This window comes from Maylandia zebra, linkage group LG22, assembly GCF_041146795.1.
Source record: "Maylandia zebra isolate NMK-2024a linkage group LG22, Mzebra_GT3a, whole genome shotgun sequence".
Classification (NCBI taxonomy): Eukaryota; Metazoa; Chordata; class Actinopteri; order Cichliformes; family Cichlidae; genus Maylandia; species Maylandia zebra.
In genome coordinates this window covers 37,693,011-37,715,510 of record NC_135187.1, presented here as the reverse complement: position 1 = coordinate 37,715,510, position 22,500 = coordinate 37,693,011, and the positions used below count along the sequence as shown (strand labels likewise).

Here is a 22,500-nt window from a genome sequence, read left to right as displayed (position 1 = left end):
CTGTGTCCACCTCTCTGTCGAGGAGCACCACCACCTCTTTCTCCTTGTCTGTGTCCACCTCTCTGTCGAGGAGCACCACCACCTCTTTCTCCTTGTCTGTGTCCACCTCTCTGTCGAGGAGCACCACCACCTCTTTCTCCTTTTCTGTGTCCACCTCTCTGTCGAGGAGCACCACCACCTCTTTCTCCTTGTCTGTGTCCACCTCTCTGTCGGGGAGCACCACCCCCTCTTTCTCCTTGTCTGTGTCCACCTCTCTGTCGGGGAGCACCACCACCTCTTTCTCCTTGTCTGTGTCCACCTCTCTGTCGAGGAGCACCACCACCTCTTTCTCCTTGTCTGTGTCCACCTCTCTGTCGAAGAGCACCACCACCTCTTTCTCCTTGTCTGTGTCCACCTCTCTGTCGAGGAGCACCACCACCTCTTTCTCCTTTTCTGTGTCCACCTCTCTGTCGAGGAGCACCACCACCTCTTTCTCCTTGTCTGTGTCCACCTCTCTGTCGGGGAGCACCACCACCTCTTTCTCCTTGTCTGTGTCCACCTCTCTGTCGAAGAGCACCACCACCTCTTTCTCCTTGTCTGTGTCCACCTCTCTGTCGAGGAGCACCACCACCTCTTTCTCCTTGTCTGTGTCCACCTCTCTGTCGAAGAGCACCACCACCTCTTTCTCCTTGTCTGTGTCCACCTCTCTGTCGAGGAGCACCACCACCTCTTTCTCCTTGTCTGTGTCCACCTCTCTGTCGAAGAGCACCACCACCTCTTTCTCCTTGTCTGTGTCCACCTCTCTGTCGAGGAGCACCACCACCTCTTTCTCCTTGTCTGTGTCCACCTCTCTGTCGAGGAGCACCACCACCTCTTTCTCTTTGTCTGTGTCCACCTCTCTGTCGAGGAGCAGCACCACCACCTCTTTCTCCTTGTCTGTGTCCACCTCTCTGTCGAGGAGCACCACCACCTCTTTCTCTTTGTCTGTGTCCACCTCTCTGTCGAGGAGCACCACCACCTCTTTCTCCTTGTCTGTGTCCACCTCTCTGTCGAGGAGCACCACCACCTCTTTCTCTTTGTCTGTGTCCACCTCTCTGTCGAGGAGCAGCACCACCACCTCTTTCTCCTTGTCTGTGTCCACCTCTCTGTCGAGGAGCACCACCACCACCTCTTTCTCCTTGTCTGTGTCCACCTCTCTGTCGAGGAGCACCACCACCTCTTTCTCTTTGTCTGTGTCCACCTCTCTGTCGAGGAGCACCACCACCTCTTTCTCCTTGTCTGTGTCCACCTCTCTGTCGAGGAGCACCACCACCTCTTTCTCCTTGTCTGTGTCCACCTCTCTGTCGAGGAGCAGCACCACCACCTCTTTCTCCTTGTCTGTGTCCACCTCTCTGTCGGGGAGCACCACCACCTCTTTCTCCTTGTCTGTGTCCACCTCTCTGTCGGGGAGCACCACCACCTCTTTCTCCTTGTCTGTGTCCACCTCTCTGTCGGGGAGCACCACCACCTCTTTCTCCTTGTCTGTGTCCACCTCTCTGTCGAGGAGCACCACCACCTCTTTCTCCAGGTCTGTGTCCACCTCTCTGTCGAGGAGCACCACCACCTCTTTCTCCTTGTCTGTGTCCACCTCTCTGTCGAGGAGCACCACCACCTCTTTCTCCTTGTCTGTGTCCACCTCTCTGTCGAGGAGCACCACCACCTCTTTCTCCTTGTCTGTGTCCACCTCTCTGTCGAGGAGCACCACCACCTCTTTCTCCTTGTCTGTGTCCACCTCTCTGTCGAGGAGCACCACCACCTCTTTCTCCTTTTCTGTGTCCACCTCTCTGTCGAGGAGCACCACCACCTCTTTCTCCTTGTCTGTGTCCACCTCTCTGTCGAGGAGCACCACCACCTCTTTCTCCTTGTCTGTGTCCACCTCTCTGTCGAGGAGCACCACCACCTCTTTCTCCTTGTCTGTGTCCACCTCTCTGTCGGGGAGCACCACCACCTCTTTCTCCTTGTCTGTGTCCACCTCTCTGTCGGGGAGCACCACCACCTCTTTCTCCTTGTCTGTGTCCACCTCTCTGTCGGGGAGCACCACCACCTCTTTCTCCTTGTCTGTGTCCACCTCTCTGTCGAGGAGCACCACCACCTCTTTCTCCTTGTCTGTGTCCACCTCTCTGTCGAGGAGCACCACCACCTCTTTCTCCTTGTCTGTGTCCACCTCTCTGTCGAAGAGCACCACCACCTCTTTCTCCTTGTCTGTGTCCACCTCTCTGTCGAGGAGCACCACCACCTCTTTCTCCTTGTCTGTGTCCACCTCTCTGTCGAGGAGCACCACCACCTCTTTCTCTTTGTCTGTGTCCACCTCTCTGTCGAGGAGCACCACCACCTCTTTCTCCTTGTCTGTGTCCACCTCTCTGTCGAGGAGCAGCACCACCTCTTTCTCCTTGTCTGTGTCCACCTCTCTGTCGAGGAGCAGCACCACCTCTTTCTCTTTGTCTGTGTCCACCTCTCTGTCGAGGAGCAGCACCACCACCTCTTCGATGAAGGTTTCCTCTCCCTACGAGTCTATCCTGCTCCATATTTGAACAGTGCAAAGTCTCAAACACAGTTCTACTTATATGGTAACTAATTGTGATCATCGGGGGAAACAATTAGCAATTAGTATTTCTAGATTGAAAGCTCTTGCAGCAATGTGTAACTTACAAATGACCAGAGAACAATCAGTCAAGTTGAAAATCCATGGACATAATGGATGATTAATTGATCGAACATTAAGATCAGTTGAATTAAATGATAGACAAATGTATTAAACTGAATAATAAGAGATGCAAATCAAAAATTTGATAGTGATAACATTATGAAAAGCAGTAACTGTGAACAAAACATTTATTTAGATGAAACACTTATTTTGTGTAGTGAAAAGGATATTTTGTCATAATGTGTATTGTACTGACACAATTGAAAATATGCTGAAATGTTTGACAAACGTGCACTTTTGATGATCTGTTGTGATATAAGTACTAAGAGTTTTGAAAATGTACCAATTGCTTGTGAAAACTGCGCCAAACCAATTAAAAAAAACTGTAAAGGTCGAAGTAACAACTGTCACATTTCACCTAATATGTTTGTAGCCTGACTCGAGCAAAGCTCAGCCAATTAAAAAAGTCGTGTGCTAAAAGTTTCCAGTCTGCACAAACATGTTCGTCATGGGAACAATATTTCCTGTGAATCCTGTGAGTATTTTCGACTCGATTCTTTATGTCCGGTGGAAGTATCCCAGGATCACAACTCCAGCCAGCCTGCGAGGGGTTTCCGGCTCAGGCCACAGCTGGTCCATCAGGCAGCGGCCAACCAGAAGAGCTCTCTGTAAACGATTATCAATCACGGCTCCCGGGCTGAGCTACCACCCTTCTGTTGTTCTGGGGCTGTGATTGGTTGGTAGGACGCAAACCTGCCACAAACCTCGGTGTCAGTGTCCATTCACTGACAACAATGAAGCAGAATAACTAATGAGCTCTGTCCACGCTGAGGTCTCTTCCTCGCCCGATGCTCAGAGTAGCTTTGAACATGAACCTTGTGGAGGCTGAATGCTGAGAAGGACAGAAGAAGAGCAATGATCTGACACAGAACGTGTCCGTTTATGCTACCAAAGAGCACACGGAGCAGGAGAGCACAGAAGGAACTGGCTGTCCGCTTGACTTTTTCCTCTTTTGGATTTTGGGGTTTCGCGGGGTGAGAAGCTTTAACAGCGAGGACGCTGGAGACCAGAATGAAACTAGTGACCTTCCTCAGCTGGCTCACAGCCTTCTACAGTTTCAGTGAGTAGACCTCTCTTCACCTGCACTGGCACATATTCACACATTATGGTGTGATTGCTGCTCTATGAGTTTGTACACTGATATTAGTTCAGTTTCATGGTGATTAATGGGCAGAACATTTTGTCATTTGATAAACAAGTATGCTCATCGGTAAGTGCTGCTGTTAGTTTGTCCTTAAGTTTCATAAAGACCTGCACAGGCTGCAGGTGGACACGAGAGTCACACGGTGTGGAAACAGACCGGTGGATTATCCCACTCAAAGCTGGTGAGTGTGGAAGTGACTCAATGCAAAAGATCGACAGCATTTTATAAAACATCACAATATTAATATCCTTTATAATAAATACAGTAAATATCTGTATTGTTGTGGAACACGAGCCTGTCAGACGATAATAAACCGATGATATAACTAAACTTGTTTCAGATTTGATGTAAATTATCCCACTTTTCCTCCAATCAACACATTTTCAATGCTGATGGTTCAGCGTTGAATGGATATCAGTTTGGGTGGTGTGGTGGGGGTGGGGTTAATGGGGTTCGTCTCCACTCTGCAGAGTAATTTGGGTGTGATTATTAATATTCCACTAACAAACATCAGCTCTTTCTATTCACAGCACACACATGTCACACATCTGTTTTTCTACACATTCAAATAAAACTGAAAATCTAAAAGAAAAAATGAAGTTTTCATTGATATTTAGTCGTGATGCAGAAACCTGCAGAGCTGGAGGCAGAAAAAGGTTGTTTTTGGGGAAAGCACAGCAGGTTCAAAGCAGTTTGATTTCTGTCCTCAGACACAGAACGAGCTGAGAGTCAGTGACCTCTGACCCTGTGGAGGGGGTCGGCTTTCTGGGTCACCAGAGCAGTCTGTGAGGGGGTGGGGGGTGCAGAAGGACAATAGCCTTCCAGAAGTGCTCAGTCTTCACTGACCTCACCCCTACACCTTCATCTCCATAACACTGCAGCAGTCTGCGCTCACATTGAGCCTTTATTAAAGATATGTGACTATAAGGTAATCCTCCTCCGCCCTCCACCCCCTCACGCTCCCACTGGTTTAATCCACAACAATGGGTGTGCGGTGGCTCTGTTTCCTGAAGTGAAACATACAAATGCTAACATCTCAATCTCTGGAGAGCTCAGGCTAAGTTTACAGCACCGCAGCGTGCCCTGCCACCGTGCACGGACGCCTTCGTGGGCCCAGTTAGTCTCATTTACTGGTTGGCTTGTTTTGCATATTTCTATGCAGTACAGTAGCACAGCTGTGCCACTTAGTCTCAGAGACAGCAGATGAAAGGCTGCAAAATCGTCTTTCAGCTTCAGCATCGCCGTGTGAGAAGCTGCTTGTAACGAGCACACAAACTCTTTCTACCAGCAGGTCGTGTGTCTGTGCATCATGACATGAAACAGCGTCATTGCAGCTTCAGTTGAAAGCCTGACATTGGGCCATAATGAGGTTTTAAAAAGCTTTGTCCCTCGTCTCTGTCGCGCTGCTCCTGGATCAGATCTGCTGCTGATGTTTTCAGCTCAGACGATGGACTTGACACGTACCTCTTGTTATACAGTTAATCCTCCCTTTCACAGTAAAATATCTCTTCCTGTCTAAAACACAATCATTTTGGAAGATATCCACAGATGTGAATGAAGCTGCTGAAGCTGAAACACGTCACTGCATTTCTGTTTGTGTCGAGTTTATAACACGAAGCAGGACAACCAGGAGATTCAGCTTCCTGCGTATTTCAAGTCTCCTGATTTCAAATCAAAGAATGCATTTATTTTGTAGAGGTGCATCATCATCATCATCGTGTTGAGTCTGATGAGCACTGTTGTGTTGGAGTAAACAAAGCTTACTGCAGCCTTCATGTGTGAACACAAAGCTTATCAAATGTGACTACAAGCTGAAGCTTATTGATTGACTTCCTATTAAAAATCGAGCCCTTGGATGCAGAGGCCTCAGGATTAGGCTACACATAGGTAACCTCAGCAGGTTAATTTAATCTGGTGCTAACTTTGAAATCCACTGTACGGTTTAGACACTTTTCATGTCACATAAGCGTACACTGAGTGGAGTTTAAGGACTCCACTGAGGTTATATGAGAACATTTTGATTCACGACGTCGACGCCGATCCTCACTCGGTTAAATGTTGTGAGGCTGTTCTGCTGAACTGTGGATTGCTCTGTGATCGTACTCTAGCTGTCTCCTCTGCTCGTCTTCTGGTGTTGCTGAGTTTGGTAAATTATATGCCCTCAAAGCTCTTACTGCACCATGTGTCATTCACACAGACTCGCCCTCTGACTCAGTGATGGACTCCACCAACATCTCTTTTGGCCTCACATTTTAAACAACATTGGAAAACCACAGTTTAAATACAAACTCAAGGCTTTGAATGCAGTTGTATTTATATAGTGCCAAATCACAACAACAGCTGGAGTGCACTGTAGATTTTATGTCTGCTTCACTGTGATGAAGGAAAAAGGCCTCAGCATGTTCATGTTTAGCATCTGAGGGGAACAGTTCCTAAAAGCCCTGCAGTCACATCTAGTAAAATCCATGTTGTCAGTGTTTGGAGGCAAAACTTTGATTGTGTGTTTGTACTATAAATTAGGGGCTTTGGGGGGCTGGTGAGAGACGTGTGAAGTTCAGGGGCAGCAGTCTTGTTAAACAATAGCAGCAGAAGGCCGGGTGGGTCGCTCAGGCTGGGGTACCAACCCCCCAACCCTCATCTACATATCCATCCTCCGCACCTCTGACTCTCGCGGCCCTTGAAGGGCTTGAGGTCACAAGTATGGGGTGCTAGTGTGGGGGTTGCTGGACAACCTCCTCCCTTAAAAAATCTCATTAAGTTCACAGATTGAACTCAGCAGTCTGTGATGCTGCGACCTCAGTTTGACTGCAGCCTTCATCTTATAATTATTAAAGTCTTTGTAGTTCATCGTCCTGCTTCTGTGGTGTCGGCCGCTCAGGGCACAGAGCTCACCTCATATGAATCCTCTGGTTCAGTCAGCTCAGTGCTTCACGTCTCTTTGTGATGATGTAAGCGTGTTTACTTTTCTTTGTTTTGTTCAGTTTATGTTCATAATGTAAACGATATACAGAAGGTCGTGTAGGAAATGCTATTAAAAGGCCGTTTGGCTCCACGTGACTTGGTTTACGTATCGAGGAGTGAAAAAAAAGAGTTATTGAATCCTGTTTCACTTCCTTCTCGACAGATGATCAGGTGATATTTATCCAGCTTCTTGCTGATATGAAGCTCAATAACAACAATGGACATGTTTCTAATAACAGTTTATACAAAATATTACTGTATTTGATATTCTGTCACGTCCACACGGACAAAGACCTCATGTTAACTGTACAGTGTGAAACAATGTGACACAAAGGTGACATTAAGGGGGCTGGATGATGCCTGTGGGGGGGCATGCTCACCTCAGACTGAGGCTGTTCTGGTATAAAGGAGAGACCAGTCTGCTGGACAAACACAGGACACTATTTACCATCATATTCATAAAGAGCTGCTGGTGATGGTGCACACTGCTGGTGCACACCGGACCACACGAAGTTAGACAGCTGCTGATGACTCGGATGCTTCAAAGCATCAAACAGCACATGGAGGTGTCACCACCTCAGGTAGATGATTACAGTGGGTTTGTCTCTGTGACGACAGCACAGAGACTGCATGTGGAAACGCTGTGGTCTATGACTCACTGACTGTGAACAAACGAACAGACAACGTTCGGAGACTTTTCTCCCACAGATGAGATCAAAACTCAGCTTTGACCAAAGTGTGAGACTCAGGCGTCTTCTGGTCGAGGCTCAGATAAAGTTTAGTCCTGTCACAGTGGGTCGTGGTATCTGAAGGCTGACCCCACACTGATCACTTTCATACACATGTTCTCAGGTGCTGTTGGCACTCCTCATTGGTCTTCTGTGACAGGCCTTCAGCAGTCTGATTAAGACATAGCTTATAATACTTACTATTAGATATCACAGCCTCAGACACTGTGTTCAATAATTAAACCCACAGAAGGTGCGAGCCCCCACTAGGCCTGAGAGATGTGGATCTCAGAGGGGCTGTTACCCCCCCGAGACAGCTGACCCGAAGAGCCACAGTCGTATCTGCTAAGAGCATCTGCTGAGGGAGAGATTTGTCATTAGCATGAGGGCGGACGCTCGTTTCTGGATTCAGCACATCAGTCAGAGCAGCGACAGAGATCATGAGGACGGGCAGCAGCTCCGTGGAAGGTTTAAAATCTGACTCTGATAAAACCTGAACGCCAGTAACATCACAGGGTTGTTCATGTGCAGAGGAACTGCAGCAAACATGTCCACTTTATATGTAATATTACCAAACTATGTTATGATACAGTCTATGACATGTTTGTGCTTCAGTGAACAGGACCCGAGGTCATGACTGAGTGACTGAGTGACCTGGGACAGAGTCAGTCATGTTAGCAACAGCACGTTAATGCTCCCACTGCAGGTTACATTCAAGCACGCTGACGTGACGCAAACACGATCCCACAGTGGACGCACAGTCTGAGCTTGGACACTGGGAACTTTTCGTCTTCTGTTTTAGTGATGTCGAGTTTCTGTTGTGACTCATCCTCACTACAAGGTGCAGATGCTGGACGTTACACGTTGAATAAACGAGTAAAGACTTGAGTTCTGCAGCTTCTTCTTTTTGACATATCTGCTGAATGATGATAGACAGGAAGAGCTTTCTGCACTTATATGTTACCTGTGTTAGATGAAAACTCAAAATCTGTGAGAATATAAACGTACACTGACAAATTAAACACACTGAACTGCAATTAAATACCAAAACAGACTAAAGTTCAAATTCAGGCTGCTGTGTGGGCTGTCACTGTGGCCGGTTGTATTGCATGTTTAGTCCAGCCGGTTACGAGAATCCTCGGTGACAATGATGAGATATGTTGCAAGTTCAAGTGCAGTTAATGCTAATGCTTCACAGCCGGACAGAGGGCGGCCAATGCAAGGGTTCAATGTTCTGAAGGCTGAAAGAAAACAACAAAGACTGAGGTTTCCCGAGGTCACCGCAGAGACGGGACACGGCGAGGAAGGAGATCTGGGAGCATGGGAAAGTCACCTCAGACACAGATATGAATGACAGTCGATGGGTGGAGGGGAGCATAAGAAGGGCAGATGGTGCCCTGGTTGTGTGTTGGCCAACAAGAAGAAATAACTGGGGGTTGGGTGCAAATAAGCATGGTCACAATGCCATTGTCTCTACTGGGCCCTGCTTCAATGGAGGGTCTCCCAACTTGACCCCAGCGACCCCACCAGTGTTCTCCTCCACAGCTCAGTGGCATTCAGCCTCCACTGTGACTGCAATAAAATCATCACAGGCCACAAATCCTCATCTGTCATCTATCGAGTTAGAGCTGTGTGTGTGATCATTTGGATATTATTCAGCTATAATTCGAGTCAGGAAGTGGTGACAGCCTCTGTTTCAGATAGTTTACAATAGGACACCATCAGACCTCCAGTTCTCCTCCAGCCAGCCTGCATCCAGAGGCAGTTACATTGTTTTGATAGTAAGTAGAGATGACTGGGAAAGACGCTGCTTTACAGCCATACAGCAGGTGATCACCTGCTCACACACGGAGCTAAACCAGCATCCAGATAGTTTCACTTTATGTTTACTTTATTTTCTTTTATGCTTCCTGTTACAATGTCATAAAAATGCACTACAGTGAGCCCACCTCAGAGGACCGTCTGTATAAATATAAATAAGATGTTTTGGCCCCTCTAAAACTTCCCAGCACATCCACAAAGGATATGTATTGGGTTGGAAATTATAGTTAAAATACATTTTATTTACAGAATAAATAAATGACAGTAAAAGCTTTGTCTTTCCTCTGTCTGCAGGCGGCTGCTGGGCCTCTGAGCTTTCTTTCTTGGTAGAACCCACGGACGTGATTGCGGTGAGGGATCGGCCACTCATGCTGGACTGTCAGGTCCAGGGTGAGGAACCCATCGCAATTACGTGGCGCAAGAACGGAGCGCCCGTACCCAGTACCCCACGGGTCCGAGTGCAAGAGAATGGCACGCTGCTAATAAAGAGCTTCCAGAAACGCAGAGAGGGCAGCGATGCAGACATGGGCGAGTACGACTGCGCTGCACAGAACCGTTACGGCCTGCTCGTCAGCCGCAAGGCCAAAGTCCACCTCGCATGTAAGTGACAAGAATGTTATAACCTCCACATACTTCAGCAACACACACAGCTTTAGCAGCTGAGATGTTAGGAAAACACATTTAGGTGCAGGAAGGTGGTGCTGGGTGGTCTGAGCATGCTCACTGAGGAGGAGCATTCTGATCTGGCGGGTTAAACAAAGCAACCCAGATTTAGGTTTTTAAGACCACTAATGTTGTGTTACACAGCAATGTTGATGTGTTTGATAAGATGCTGAGACACCCAACGTCACATTAGATTTCCCAGCTGTTGCAGTGCTGGTTTAATGTATCTTAGTTAAAGCGAAGCAGTCAGAGAAGGAAAGAAAACCCAAGAATTTCAGTGTGAACGTCGGAGGCTCTGCTGCAGTCAGTGCACTTTGACCTTTCTCTGTCAAAGGTACTTTGACTTTTTTTGTCCCATATGCACACACACACACACACACACATTGTGCATCAGTGTACACTCCTCCTCCTGGAGCTCACGCCTTTGTTCTAACCAGTAAACACAGAGTTTATGGTTAAACCAGCAGAATTATAGCTTATTATCTTGAGGTGGTCTTGCTTTAATGCAAGGAGTTGCCATGGTGATGCTATCTCATTTACAGGGCATATCTATTGAATTCCGCCTTATTGGTTATGGCCCCATTTCAAAGCAGCCCAGCATGGTTGTGTGTGGGCACCAAATTTATATTACTCACAGGAACATGGTTAGCATACAAGCTGCATGTGAAAAGGTCAGTCTTACAGTAAGAAAGGCTGAAAAACCATTAAATAGATCATAAAGCTATTTCTAATCACAGACACAGTCCACACATGTCCTGCTGCCTGACTCCCCACAGACTTTACAGATGTTCAACAGTTGTGTGCACTGTTTTTCTCTTTGTGTGATTGGCTCTCCAGCTCTTCCTAAGTTCCACACACACCCTGCATCAATGTCTGTGGACGAGGGAGGAGTCGCTCGATTCCAGTGTCAGATCAATGGAGTACCTGAAGCCAGAATCACATGGGAAAAAGACCGAGTGCTGCTCAACACCACTGACAGCAGGTAAACTCAGACTCAACACACACCAACACATGTATCGTGGACTGTGATATGTGGTGTAAAGGACCACATGTAACTGCTCTGGTAGCTTTTCTGTTAGCCTGAGTCACATTACATCTAATGTTCATGTGTAAGCAGAATTCATTGGAAAGATAAATGACGTTCCTTCTAAGAAGAAAGACGGGGAGCTTTTTTCTTCCTTTCACCTCTTTTGTAATTTGACAGAATAGGAAATTGTATAGGACAAGACAGTAATTAATAATGATGTTTAGTGCCTCAGCTTCACTCAGCTTCTCTTACCTGTCCAGGTACACTCTCCTACCAATGGGCATCCTCCAGGTGACAGGTGTGAGAAAGGCGGATGCAGGGGTTTTCCGCTGTGTTGCCACCAACATCGCCAACACTCGTTACAGCCACGAAGCCACGCTCAATGTTACTGGTAGGTGGACTCGTGATCCCCAAGCTGTTACAGTACGGCTGGGATATGAGCGGCGGGGGTTAGCGCCTGCATGAGCACAGTCCAAGAGTACATGATCACATCTTTGATCTGTAACCAGAGACTGTAGAACTCCAATCACACGAGTGTCCATGTAACTGTCACCACAACCTGAGTCGTTCCCAGCAACAGCCCTCAGCCCAAACACGACGTTGTTTCTAATGTTTCTAATGTTTCTAATGCTACATTTCATAACATCTGAGGTGTGCAGGGCGCTTCCACTGTTAACAGTGCTGCAGGGTTTATGCAGTGATGTCAAAGCTGCAAGTTTAGAGCCACAAGGACAATCCCACATCTATGTAAGTACTCACTGACCGCTCCACGTGGCTGTGATGGTAGGGACCTTACCGTATATCACATATACACTGCCTGTGATACTTCCACATGAATCTGCTGATTGGCTACGTCAACAGTCACTGGGAGTAAAACCAGTGCATTATATACTAAACACAGCTGTATACTACGTGCTGTGTATTACACTCACACTATACACTCCTCGTCCCGACGTCATTGGTTCCATACTCTCTTTTTGTGTCTCCTCACCTTCCAGGTGGGACTCCAAGAACCTACAAGGAGCCCGTGATCCTGTCAGGACCTCAGAATCTGACCATCACGGTCCATCAGACCGCCATCTTGGAGTGTATCGCCACAGGAAACCCAAGGCCCATTGTTTCCTGGAGCAGGCTAGGTAGCCCTGTAGCATCCCAGCAGAATGTGAAAAAAAGATTGACAAGCCACAAAGGTTTGATTTCATGAACTATTTCTGTGTCCGTGTGTCCATCAGACGGGCGCTCCATTGGGGTGGAGGGCATCCAGGTTCTCGGGACAGGGAACCTGATGATCTCAGACGTATCCCTGCAGCACTCTGGTGTGTATGTGTGCGCTGCCAACCGGCCCGGCACCAGGATGAGGCGCACTGCACTCGGACGCCTCGTGGTACAAGGTGAGGATGTACGGGGACCGCTGACGTGCTCTTTAGCACCCACCCCTCAGTACTGACCGCTGACTGTCCAACACTTCTTCACTGTGCCTGTCAGGTGTCTGTGTAGTAGGTAGTCTGTGTCCAGTACAGATAGATTTATGATCGGCATTTAGAAAGTAGTTTACATGTTACACTTACATGACAGGTAATGTGGATAAATGCTCAGACCTGTGGTCACACTTATTGTTAACCAGCTGTAAGATATGTGAGCTAAGATGTGTTCAGTTAGCACGGCTCCTGTCCCTGCGTGAGGGGGGGTCTGTGCCCCCGGCTCTTCGGTGGGGGAGGGACTGAGCGAGGCCGACTGACTTGCAGTTGGGGGTGGACGTGCTTTCATCCATCACCCTGCACGTGTCCATATTCTGAGTCTAATGATACTCATTAGCTGTTCTCAGTCACAGGCTGCTGAAAATGAAACTTTGGGAAAATAAAAGTCAATCAGTAGAATTAAGTAAAAACCTGAATTCAGTTATTTTCGGATCAATTAAGTTGTTTAATTAAAAAAAACCCAAATTAACACACAATGAAAACTTGATGGTTTGTATTCTCAGAAAGGTTTAATCATGCCGTGAAGCCTCGTCTTTAACAAGTATCATTTTCAAACACCAGTGTTTGTATTCACGTCCTTTTTGTCTCTCAAATTTTAAAATATAGTGTGTTAAATATTCACTGTGCTACTACTGGAGCCAGTTTGAGCTGCTCTGTCTGCTCCACATCGCTCTAAATCATTTATCAATACATCATCTCTGATGTATTCATTCATTTATTTAGTTTGTAATTCAGTTTGTTCTGTTTCCACTAAAATCACTTTTGGAAAACGTCTGCAGTGTTTGTGATAGTGGAGTCAGCTGAGGAGTTTAAATGTGTGAATCTTTCCATCGTCCGGCTGAAATCAGCTGTTGTTCTGTGGCCAGGATGCAGGGACAAAGACCACATATGGGGAAACAAAACGTGCAGGACAACAATACAGGGGGCAGGTGGGGGTTGCAAGGGGGAGGGAATGACCTGCGATCTTTGACCCATGACCTAGACCGGAGTAATAAGGACACATGTCTCTGAAAACAGTTGGATGGAGGAGTAGGCGTGGAGGGCAGAGAGGCAGAAGGAGACAGAATAAGTCATTTACAAGCAGAGCAGCAGTAAAAAATACGCTTCCACTAACCTTAACATTTTTCAATAAAATGTGTCCCTGTGCGTTATGTTCCTCATTACTTGGAAGCATAATTAACAATGTAGAAGGCATAAAGTATCAGGACAGCAACAACAGCAAGGTGTGATGTTTTAGTGCACATACATCAGGTTTGCTGTTAACAGGAGGGAACGGGACACCACACAAGTGGCCAACGCGTGAAAAACAATAAGCAAACAGTAAATCTGTCAATACAGCTGTGCAGGTGGTTGATAAAGTTTAATCAGTATAACTGGGCATGTAAGGCATGCCCCCCCCACACACACAGGGACAGGGTGATACCTGAACCGTCACAGCACCGTCCGCTTCTCTAAAGGGTGTCTCAGGCCGTCCTTCACATGTTTTGGTTTCCGTCACGCTAACATCTCCCCACGAACACTTCCCTTTGGTTTTGTGTGCTTTTGCAGCATTTTTCTGTGCGGTGCATTAAGGCTAATAAAATAAGAGCCAGATTGTAATGAAGCAGAATGATCTTTAAACGCTCTTCAGCCTGGCAGATGCTCCTCTGCAGTCCGATGTGCATTCATACAGTGGACGGGATGTGCTTCAGGTTTACGCTGTGATTCTGTTTTGCTGTCTGCTCTCGGTCTCACCTCCGTCTGTTCCACCTCAGCTCCTCCTGAGTTCCTGCAGTGGCCACAGTCTGTATCCAAACCAGCAGGGGGCAGTGCTGTGTTCACCTGTGTGGCGCAGGGTGTCCCTGAGCCTCATCTCATTTGGCTGAAGAATGGCAAGGTCCTGATGCCTGGACACAACATCAAGCTTACCAATAACAACAGGTATGTGAGTCAGGGAGTGCAAAAACGCCATCTGTGATATACTTCAACCTTTTTAGCTTTAACACTTGACCCACAGAGTGACAGCGCTGTGTCCAGAGCGTCTGACCCCGAAGTCTTCATGTGATCGGTGTGTGTCGGTCACAGTGAGATCGACCAAGCAGGTCACATAAAGATACAGAGCACGTGCCGTCTCCACGCAGAGACATTCAAACCAAAAACATCTCCTTCTGTGAGGCGACAGTGCCGTCCTCGCTCACCGAGCTCAGCCCCGTCACAGTGTGTCAGAAACATCACAGGAGACTACAACATTTTCCATAAACACCACTGATTCCAGGAGTAAAATCCCAACGTAATCCTCTGTGATTGTTGACTGGAACCTTTTGACGTGCAGTCCTTCAGGCTCATCTGCATCCTCATCTAAATGTATTTTAAAGCATTTTTCCAGGACACAGAATCATTACTCAAAGTTGAGTTTCTCACAGTGTTAGCAGTCATGTGGTCACTCTGCAATGGAGAAGATACAAGAGATATAGTAGTACAGTAATACTGACAGGTGAGAGCAGCTAGATGCAGAGCAGATGGAGCTGCAGTACGTTTAACACTTGCTTTCACTGATGAACCATCACATTTCCCACGCAGTGAAGTAACAGCAGCTTACTCGTTGGGTATGTTGTCCTTACAGCACTCTGGCTTTGACCCGTATCGGCTCGGAAGACGAGGCTATCTACCAGTGCATTGCCGAGAACAGTGCCGGTACCAACCAGGCCAGCGCCCGCCTGGCCGTGGCGCAGGGTAAGGATCTGCCCGATGCCCCAGGAGGCTTCACGGCCAAAGCCGTGTCCACGCACGCCCTGCAGATCAGCTGGGACCAGCCGCCCACCAACGTCACTGAGAGCATCATCGGCTACGTGCTGCACATCCGCAAGATAGGAGGTGAGTGTGAGCACACACACACATGCTGCCATTAACTTATGATCTTAAGTCTCATAATGTGTGTGTGTGTGTTATTTAGAGGCTGACAGTCTGGAGCTGCAGGAAGCCATCAGTAAAGGCAACTTTCAGCACGACGTTACCAACCTGGAGCCAGCCACCACCTACTCTCTTTACCTGAAGGCCTACTCGCCCATGGGAGCCAGTCAGCAGTCCCATACTGTGACTGTGACTACTTTAGGGGGCGGTAAGACCACCAAACAGTGAGACCAGCAGGGATCAGTCTTCCAAACTGGTTTTTATCATTTCTTTAGCACAGTGAGTAATGCCTTTTTCCAGTTGACCACTGTCCTTTTGCCTCCATGCAGTGCCTGCTCCACCTACCTACTTCACCAAGGTGTTAAATTCCAGCGCCGTACAGGTCCTCTGGGAACTTCCCACTAAGGCCGGTATGATCGAGGGCTTCAGGCTGTCGTACCGCAGGGTCCCCCACGCTGAGTACCAGAGCCCGATTCAGCTGCCCTGTTACGTTAATGCCCACACCATGTCGAGCCTGGGTAAGTGTGCACATAGACACACTGTAACCACAGTACTGCAAACTAACCACTTCACCAGTAAGACTTTTCACTAACACACGACTCAGCAACAGCCAGATCCAACATTAAATGAAACTCTGAGCAGTCCTCACCTTTGAAAATGTCCCGCCCTGTCTGTCTTACATCTGTGTCCATCATCAGTCCCTTTATTCCCTCTGTTCAGTTTTATACAACGTTGTGTTTGAGCTCGTCTGAATCTGTTTTAGAACCGGGTGCAGTGTATGAAATCAAACTGGTTGCCTATAATGGGAACGGAGAGAGCGACTGCTCCAAGAGGCTGGTGTCACTCGCAGAGGAGGGCGCGAGAGACCAAAGCACCGGTGAGTGTCGGCACACGTCTGCGACTCCAGCAACAAACAGCTCCTGCAGACACTGCAAACGATTATCAGTAAATGAAAATCGATTTGTGGAAACACACTGAAAAAAGCGGGTTTGGTGAGAGATTTGAATGGTAGAAAGAGCTTTAATAACTAATGACACCACTAACCCTGCAGCACTAATTCATGGATGTGTACAAACTACAACAAAATAAACGTGTAATATGACAAATCTTCATGAGAATATAAGCACGATGCACCACGAGGAAAAAATGAGGATTTATGATTTATGACAGGTTAAGTTGAAAAACATGTGAGCTCACGGTGCTGTCAAAGAGCGCAGTGATAGTGAGGCAGAACCTGGCTCTGCTGTGTTTCAGCCACGAGGACGTTCATCAGTAATATTTGGTTTGTTTCCAGGAGGAGACCGTCTGTGTCAGTGCAGGGACGGAGAGGCCTCGCTGGGCAGCATTGTCATCGGCATCCATATCGGCACCGCCTGCATCATCTTCTGTGTTCTCTTCCTCATGTTTGGATACCGTCGCAAGTATGCATCCATGCACTGTGCACGTTCTCTTGTTCTTCTTTGGCTCATTTTATAAATAGAGTTCATCCCTGTTAACTGATGATCACATGTAGCTCAGTGCAGCATACGCACTCACAGCTGGGCCTGGTTTGCAGTCTGTTTTGCAGTAAAGGGACTCAGGACAGCTGGTCTCCATCGAGGATCCAACCAGTGCACACTGGCATCCCTAAAGATGGAGAGGCCCTCCCCAGAGGAGAATCTCAGGTACACGCTTTATCTTACCTCATGCATAATAATAATAATAAGACACATTTAAAGGTGCTCACATGTTAGTGCTTTTAACTCCATCATCCACCACAGACGGCTGAGTCAGGTTAACTACCAAACTCAGCTGACATGAAGAGGAGTTGTTTGTCCCTCTTCAAAGTCACGAGGTTTCCTAATAAAGTGTAAAGTTCGTGAGACAGCTGTGGAACCGTGACTGCAGACTAGATCAGCTGCCACTGTGAAGCTTTCACACTGACTGCAGCTGGTGTTTCATCCTTACACAGAATGGAAACACATGGATCCAGTTAAAAAATAGCATCTGCTCAATAGCTTTTCTCATTCTACTTAAAACGTTTGGAGAAAAGCTTCTTGTGCAAAAAGAGTTACAAACATTAAACAGAAGGTTTAGCCAGACTTTGTTGAATGATTCTAGTTCTCAAAGAGAAAACCTGACTTGTTTGTGCAGCCTCACAGCGATGCAGTGCACATGCATGCTTCTGATCTGTGACGTGTCCTCTTCTGTCCCCTTCCTGTTGTGCTCTTCTGTCCTGTGAGCAGGTGGTCTGCCAGGTTATCATTGATCAACATTCGTCAGGTTTGCACGCCTCAGGCACTGGCTAACACTGGTCAGTGATGTCATAACAGCCACACCCCTGCCCTGTCCTCCAGCAGTCAGCCATTCACTAGGAACCTCCCACCAAAGAGCACCACCTTTGGTTTGTTAGGCTCAGTCATACCATTAGTGTCCCCAGACCTGCTGCTAATAACCTGAGAGTAGCCACTCCCTCCCTCAAACCAAAGCTTATTGCCTTTATTGCCTGTGCACGTGCCTGTGCACGTGAAGAAAGCCTTTGAAAACCGTTGTCACCACAGATTGTGTCCTGTCTCGCACCACAAACATTTCTGTTACTTTTTCAGTGGAAGGCGTAAACCAAAATATTCTACCTCTCAGATCGCCACTGATAAACTGACACGTGATGATGTGGACTTTAAACCTCGCATGAAGCCAAAAACTCGACCCTGACGGAGACGGTCTCGTCACTCTGTGGTGACAAACTCTTGACTTTGCCTTTTATTCCTCTACAGTAAGGAAAAGAAGAAACATAGCGGCCTTTGTGAACACCTTCCAGAGGTGACGGTGTGATGAGAAACTATTTTCTATTACAAGCCATTAGGAAGAGTCGTGTGAACCAGTTAACTCAGCTCCTTCCACCCAAAGCTGCTCACTTCCAAAGAAAGCTACCTCACTCTGATGGGAACATCTTTTCTATAGTTAGCCCGAGCCTGCTAATGCTAGTCTACCTCATCCAAAAGTAAAGGCTTCTGGTCAGTGAGCACACCTGACCGGTGTGAGTCACAGACCGAACTGTGCAGGAGCATGTGGAGCTCTGCAGCATCAGTCTCAGCCTCCATCAAGCCTCAGCTTCTTATGCTTTTGGTGGAATTTCTCCATTTTTGTGACATCAGAAGATGTTCATGCTTTTCCTCCAAAGACATATTTGGAAGTATGTCATGGACAACATGATGAAACAACCCAGGCGTCCTCTTTTTCTCTCCACCGAGCAAAACGGGAAGCTTGTCTTTGTTAATCTGCATAACTGAATCCAAAAAATGATGAGGCCACGCTGCCAAGCTGACTTTCTAGATGCCAAATTGGTCAACTGGGACTTCAGTGACTCCGACGTTCACTGTGCCACATGCCCGGATGCACAGACGAGCGCCACGTTTCACACTGGCCGCCTATCCAAAAAGTTTTTATGAAAACCAAGATGAATGAAACCCAAAGATATAAAGATTTCATGGTTTTCTTTGTGTTCATTTCAAACTTACTATAGAATATAGGTTTACTTTGAGTTTTGGATTGTTCCTCGTGGAAGTGGGACACCTGTGCTTTAAACATCGTTTGTTTTCTTGCTTTTGTTCGAGTCTCTCCAGGCGGAGTGACACAGATTTCACTGATTCTAACTTTTAAATGTCTCTATATGAAGATGTAAGATATGTTGAATAATTTTGTATGTCCATGAGGAATACTGATTGTTTTTTAGCTGAGTTTTTGCCAAATATGTTGAAGAAATATGTGACCAAATAGCACAAATATGTAAAAGCCAGCAGCGGTTGAACCTCGAGGGCAGACGCAGTGTGAAGAAATGCTTTCAGCTCATAAGTCTTCTTCTTTCTCGGTTCAGAAGAATATCAGCAGCCACAGAAGAAAACTGTGATTTTGTGTTGTTCTTACTTACAGTTTGGCTCTTTGCATGAAATTATTTAATTGTAGGCTGTGTCATGAAACCCACACGAGTTTCTTACTGTGTCAAAATGAACACGCATATCGTAGGACGATCAATGTCCTGCAAGCAAACATTATCACTTTTTTCCTTTTGCATTGCAATCCCAGTGATTCGAGAACGACTGGGAAAATCCAGCTTTGACTCTGACACGTTAACGATAATGGTTTCCCTCCCTCGAGGTTCACCAGTCGACCCCATGAGTGTCAAAGGTTTGCTCACACCACCAGAAGAAATAAGGCTTTTCTCTTCATTTCCATTGTTGCAGATGAAAGCTGTGAAACAAATGTGATACCAAAAAAGTGTTTTTGTAGTATGAAGTGTGTAGTGCCATTTGAAAGGAACATGTTAGCTTCTTTTGTTCTTCCTGCTGTGACAGGAAACGGTGCCAAAACGAATGTTTGATTATTATTAATATTATTGTTATTAGAGTCAACGACCTTTCAGATGTTTTCTCCCTCTGATACATGTGAGAGTGACGTGGAAACGTTTGTTAGACATTACTTTGAGATAGCCTTCGAGCAAGTGTTGTGAGCTTTCTGTTGTTTGAGGCATTAAACTCACACATGGCCCAAAGGCAGCGACTAGAAGGAAAAAGGTCAAAAAGGCAGAAAAATGTAGAGAAGTAGAGACTGGCTGCTAGAACCAGGGAGAAACAATGCTTTAATAATTCTAAGTGCTTCAGCATCCCCAAACCTTTGTATTCTACTCTTATATTTTTACAAAGAGCTTTAACCTGGTGAGGGCCTGTCCTCCGGTCAACATGAAAGGTGTGGAAATGCAGAGCAGACAGGCAGCAGGTGGACACCATGCTGTGACTTTCACATGTGTTCTTCAGTGACTCTGAGCCTATTAAACACTCACTCACTTTCACAGCTACACAGAATAAACTGTCCTAGTGACACAATAACAGAAGAACACAGAGACACAATACATTTGACTGTATTTAATCCTGTATTCTGCTCCGTGTCAGTACTACCTGTGGCTCACCCGGGCCAAAGCATACAGAGCTTTGTTATCCAGCGATTTGTCTGATCTGACCCTGTGATCAATAATTACATTATTTATTTAGCCCAGCCTGTCCGTGTGGCGAATCCATCACTGGTACAATATGGAACCAAACACTAACTGCTTTATTTCTCACCTGTGATGTGCTTGTACAGAAATATCTTCAGAAACATGCACAATACACACAAAGAGAAAACCTTTGGAGCACAAACTGTTGCAAACGGTACTGTTTGTGTTTTGGAGGGCAGAAGGATTTTATTTAGGTTCTTAGTTCAAACTCAGGAGTGTTTCAGAGAAAAGCCTCCGACTGAAAGAAGCATGTTGGCGACCTCCAGCTGTCTGAGCTCTGTGCTTTACACCACCCTTTCTCTTTGCTCCATCAAATTCAATGCCTAAAACCAAATAAATAAATTTAGCTCCAGTCATGTGTCCTGCTTATTGTTTAGTGGTGAAAAGGGAAAGCCCACCTCTGAATGGAGGAGGGGCCTAAGGGTGCATCTGTCACCATCGTACATGCTCTGTGTGTGTGTGTGCTCTCTGTGACCGGGACTCCTGGTTGTTGATGACAGTTTGCATATCAATGATCATAAACTGACCCCACCTCCCATTGTTCCTTCAGTGGGCTGTTATTGTGCAAATGTCCTGTTTATAAGGTTTGACACCTGCAGTCAGCTGAGACTGAAGACGTCACCTGATGATGACCACACTGAAAACGTCCAGATGAACAGAATCAACCTTTTGGGAAACACAAAAATAATATTTAATATTTATTTGATTTAGTGTGTGAGTGAGAGAAATATTTTTCATGAAACAAAAAGAGCACAGCCCACGGAGCCCAGCAGAGCCCAGCAGGGAGTTTTACACCTGTTTGCTTGAATGAAGGTAAACCCTTCTGCACTCGCCTCCACTGGCTGCCGGGCCACCATAACCCAGCCTGCACAGGTTTGTTACAGGTGTGCAGTCCACCTATCCACACAGCATAAAGGCTATAATCAGACTCTCAGAGGTTCACTTGTTTCACCCACACACATCAACCCACACTGAACACAGTTATACTGCAGTGAAGGTGCATTTGGATCTCATTAAAGGCTTTTCTTGCAAAATGGGAGCCAAAAGCTCCCCGAGACTCAGATCTTTCCTAAATGCTCCAAACTCTTCAGCCTGTTGTGTCTCTGTGCAGTGGGTTAAAAACAAATATCACAGTGACAACAAGTAAACAAAAACTCTAAATTCTCTGCACCTGCCAGTAAGACGGCATAAACAGTTTGGACAGATTCAGGATATTCAAGGATTATATCCACTTCCAGAAGAGTCCATGTTCTCATGTTCTCGTACCGATGGACTTGCATCAGTCTGCAAAGCTGGACACCAGAGCATGGCAAAGATCGGGTTAGCCTGAAACTGAACAACCTTTATTTTGTTTCCACAAAGTGCTTTTCCAATGTTTTCCTTATTCATGTGTCCTATTTGATAGTAGAGAGATTTGTGCTGTAGGTCACAGGCTCTGTTTTTACTGCTACAGCTCCTGGGTGCGTCCTGGCCTCCTTCCACCTAACCTAGGAGGCATCCTGGTGCCTGAACCACCTCATCAGGCTCCTTGTGTTTGGTGTGGCAGTGCTCAGAGTCTCTCCAGAACCACTGAGATCTGTCCTCTAAGGAGACACTGAAGATCCATGTCCAACGTCATCTTAACAGAGACACCGTTTGTGTGAACATTTTTATTTATTAGTGCTTTGAAACTTGAAACAACCACAGTCAGCCACACAGACACTTTAAAGGGACGTTCCACAAAATGTAAGTCCAGCAGCAGCGTTACTGACTGATGGTCCAATGAGGTTCGTCTGACATTTACAGCAAAGGTAAGCAGTGGGGCTACGATCAGGGCTTTTGAAGGTGAAACACTGTATGAGAGCAAAGCTGTAAGTGAATGTGTTTGCAGGCAGTCTCTGAGCACTCGTCTCACAGCCGGCTGCAGACCAGCGATGTTAGTCCAGGTCAGACGATAGCTTGTAGTCTGTTATATGAATTGTCTGCCTCTCATTTTTATGTCATTTTGCCTACTGTGAGTGGCTCCGAGGGGCCACAGTGGTCGTTTCAGTAACAGTGT

General features: G+C 46.6%; 1 protein-coding gene across 1 annotated transcript; it reads left to right on the top strand.

Annotated features, from left to right (window-relative positions):
- Nucleotides 1–3,493: 3,493 nt before the first annotated feature.
- Nucleotides 3,494–20,808, top strand: LOC101469828 (immunoglobulin superfamily DCC subclass member 3). Its single transcript, XM_004573657.3, has 14 exons — nt 3,494–3,782; nt 9,671–9,976; nt 10,877–11,021; nt 11,327–11,457; nt 12,065–12,202; nt 12,299–12,457; nt 14,299–14,464; nt 15,147–15,397; nt 15,477–15,641; nt 15,763–15,951; nt 16,197–16,310; nt 16,728–16,854; nt 16,989–17,097; nt 17,659–20,808. Exons 1-14 carry the CDS (start codon nt 3,734–3,736, stop codon nt 17,719–17,721), a joined length of 2,112 nt encoding a protein of 703 aa, XP_004573714.2. The 5' UTR covers nt 3,494–3,733; the 3' UTR covers nt 17,722–20,808.
- Nucleotides 20,809–22,500: the final 1,692 nt, after the last annotated feature.

Coding starts and splice junctions, on each gene's coding strand:
- LOC101469828 (XM_004573657.3), top strand. CDS start 3,734: ATGAAACTAGTGACCTTCCTCAGCTGGCTCACAGCCTTCTACAGTTTC. Junction 3,783..9,670: donor CACAGCCTTCTACAGTTTCA/GTGAGTAGACCT, acceptor CTCTGTCTGCAG/GCGGCTGCTGGGCCTCTGAG. Junction 12,458..14,298: donor CGGACGCCTCGTGGTACAAG/GTGAGGATGTAC, acceptor GTTCCACCTCAG/CTCCTCCTGAGTTCCTGCAG.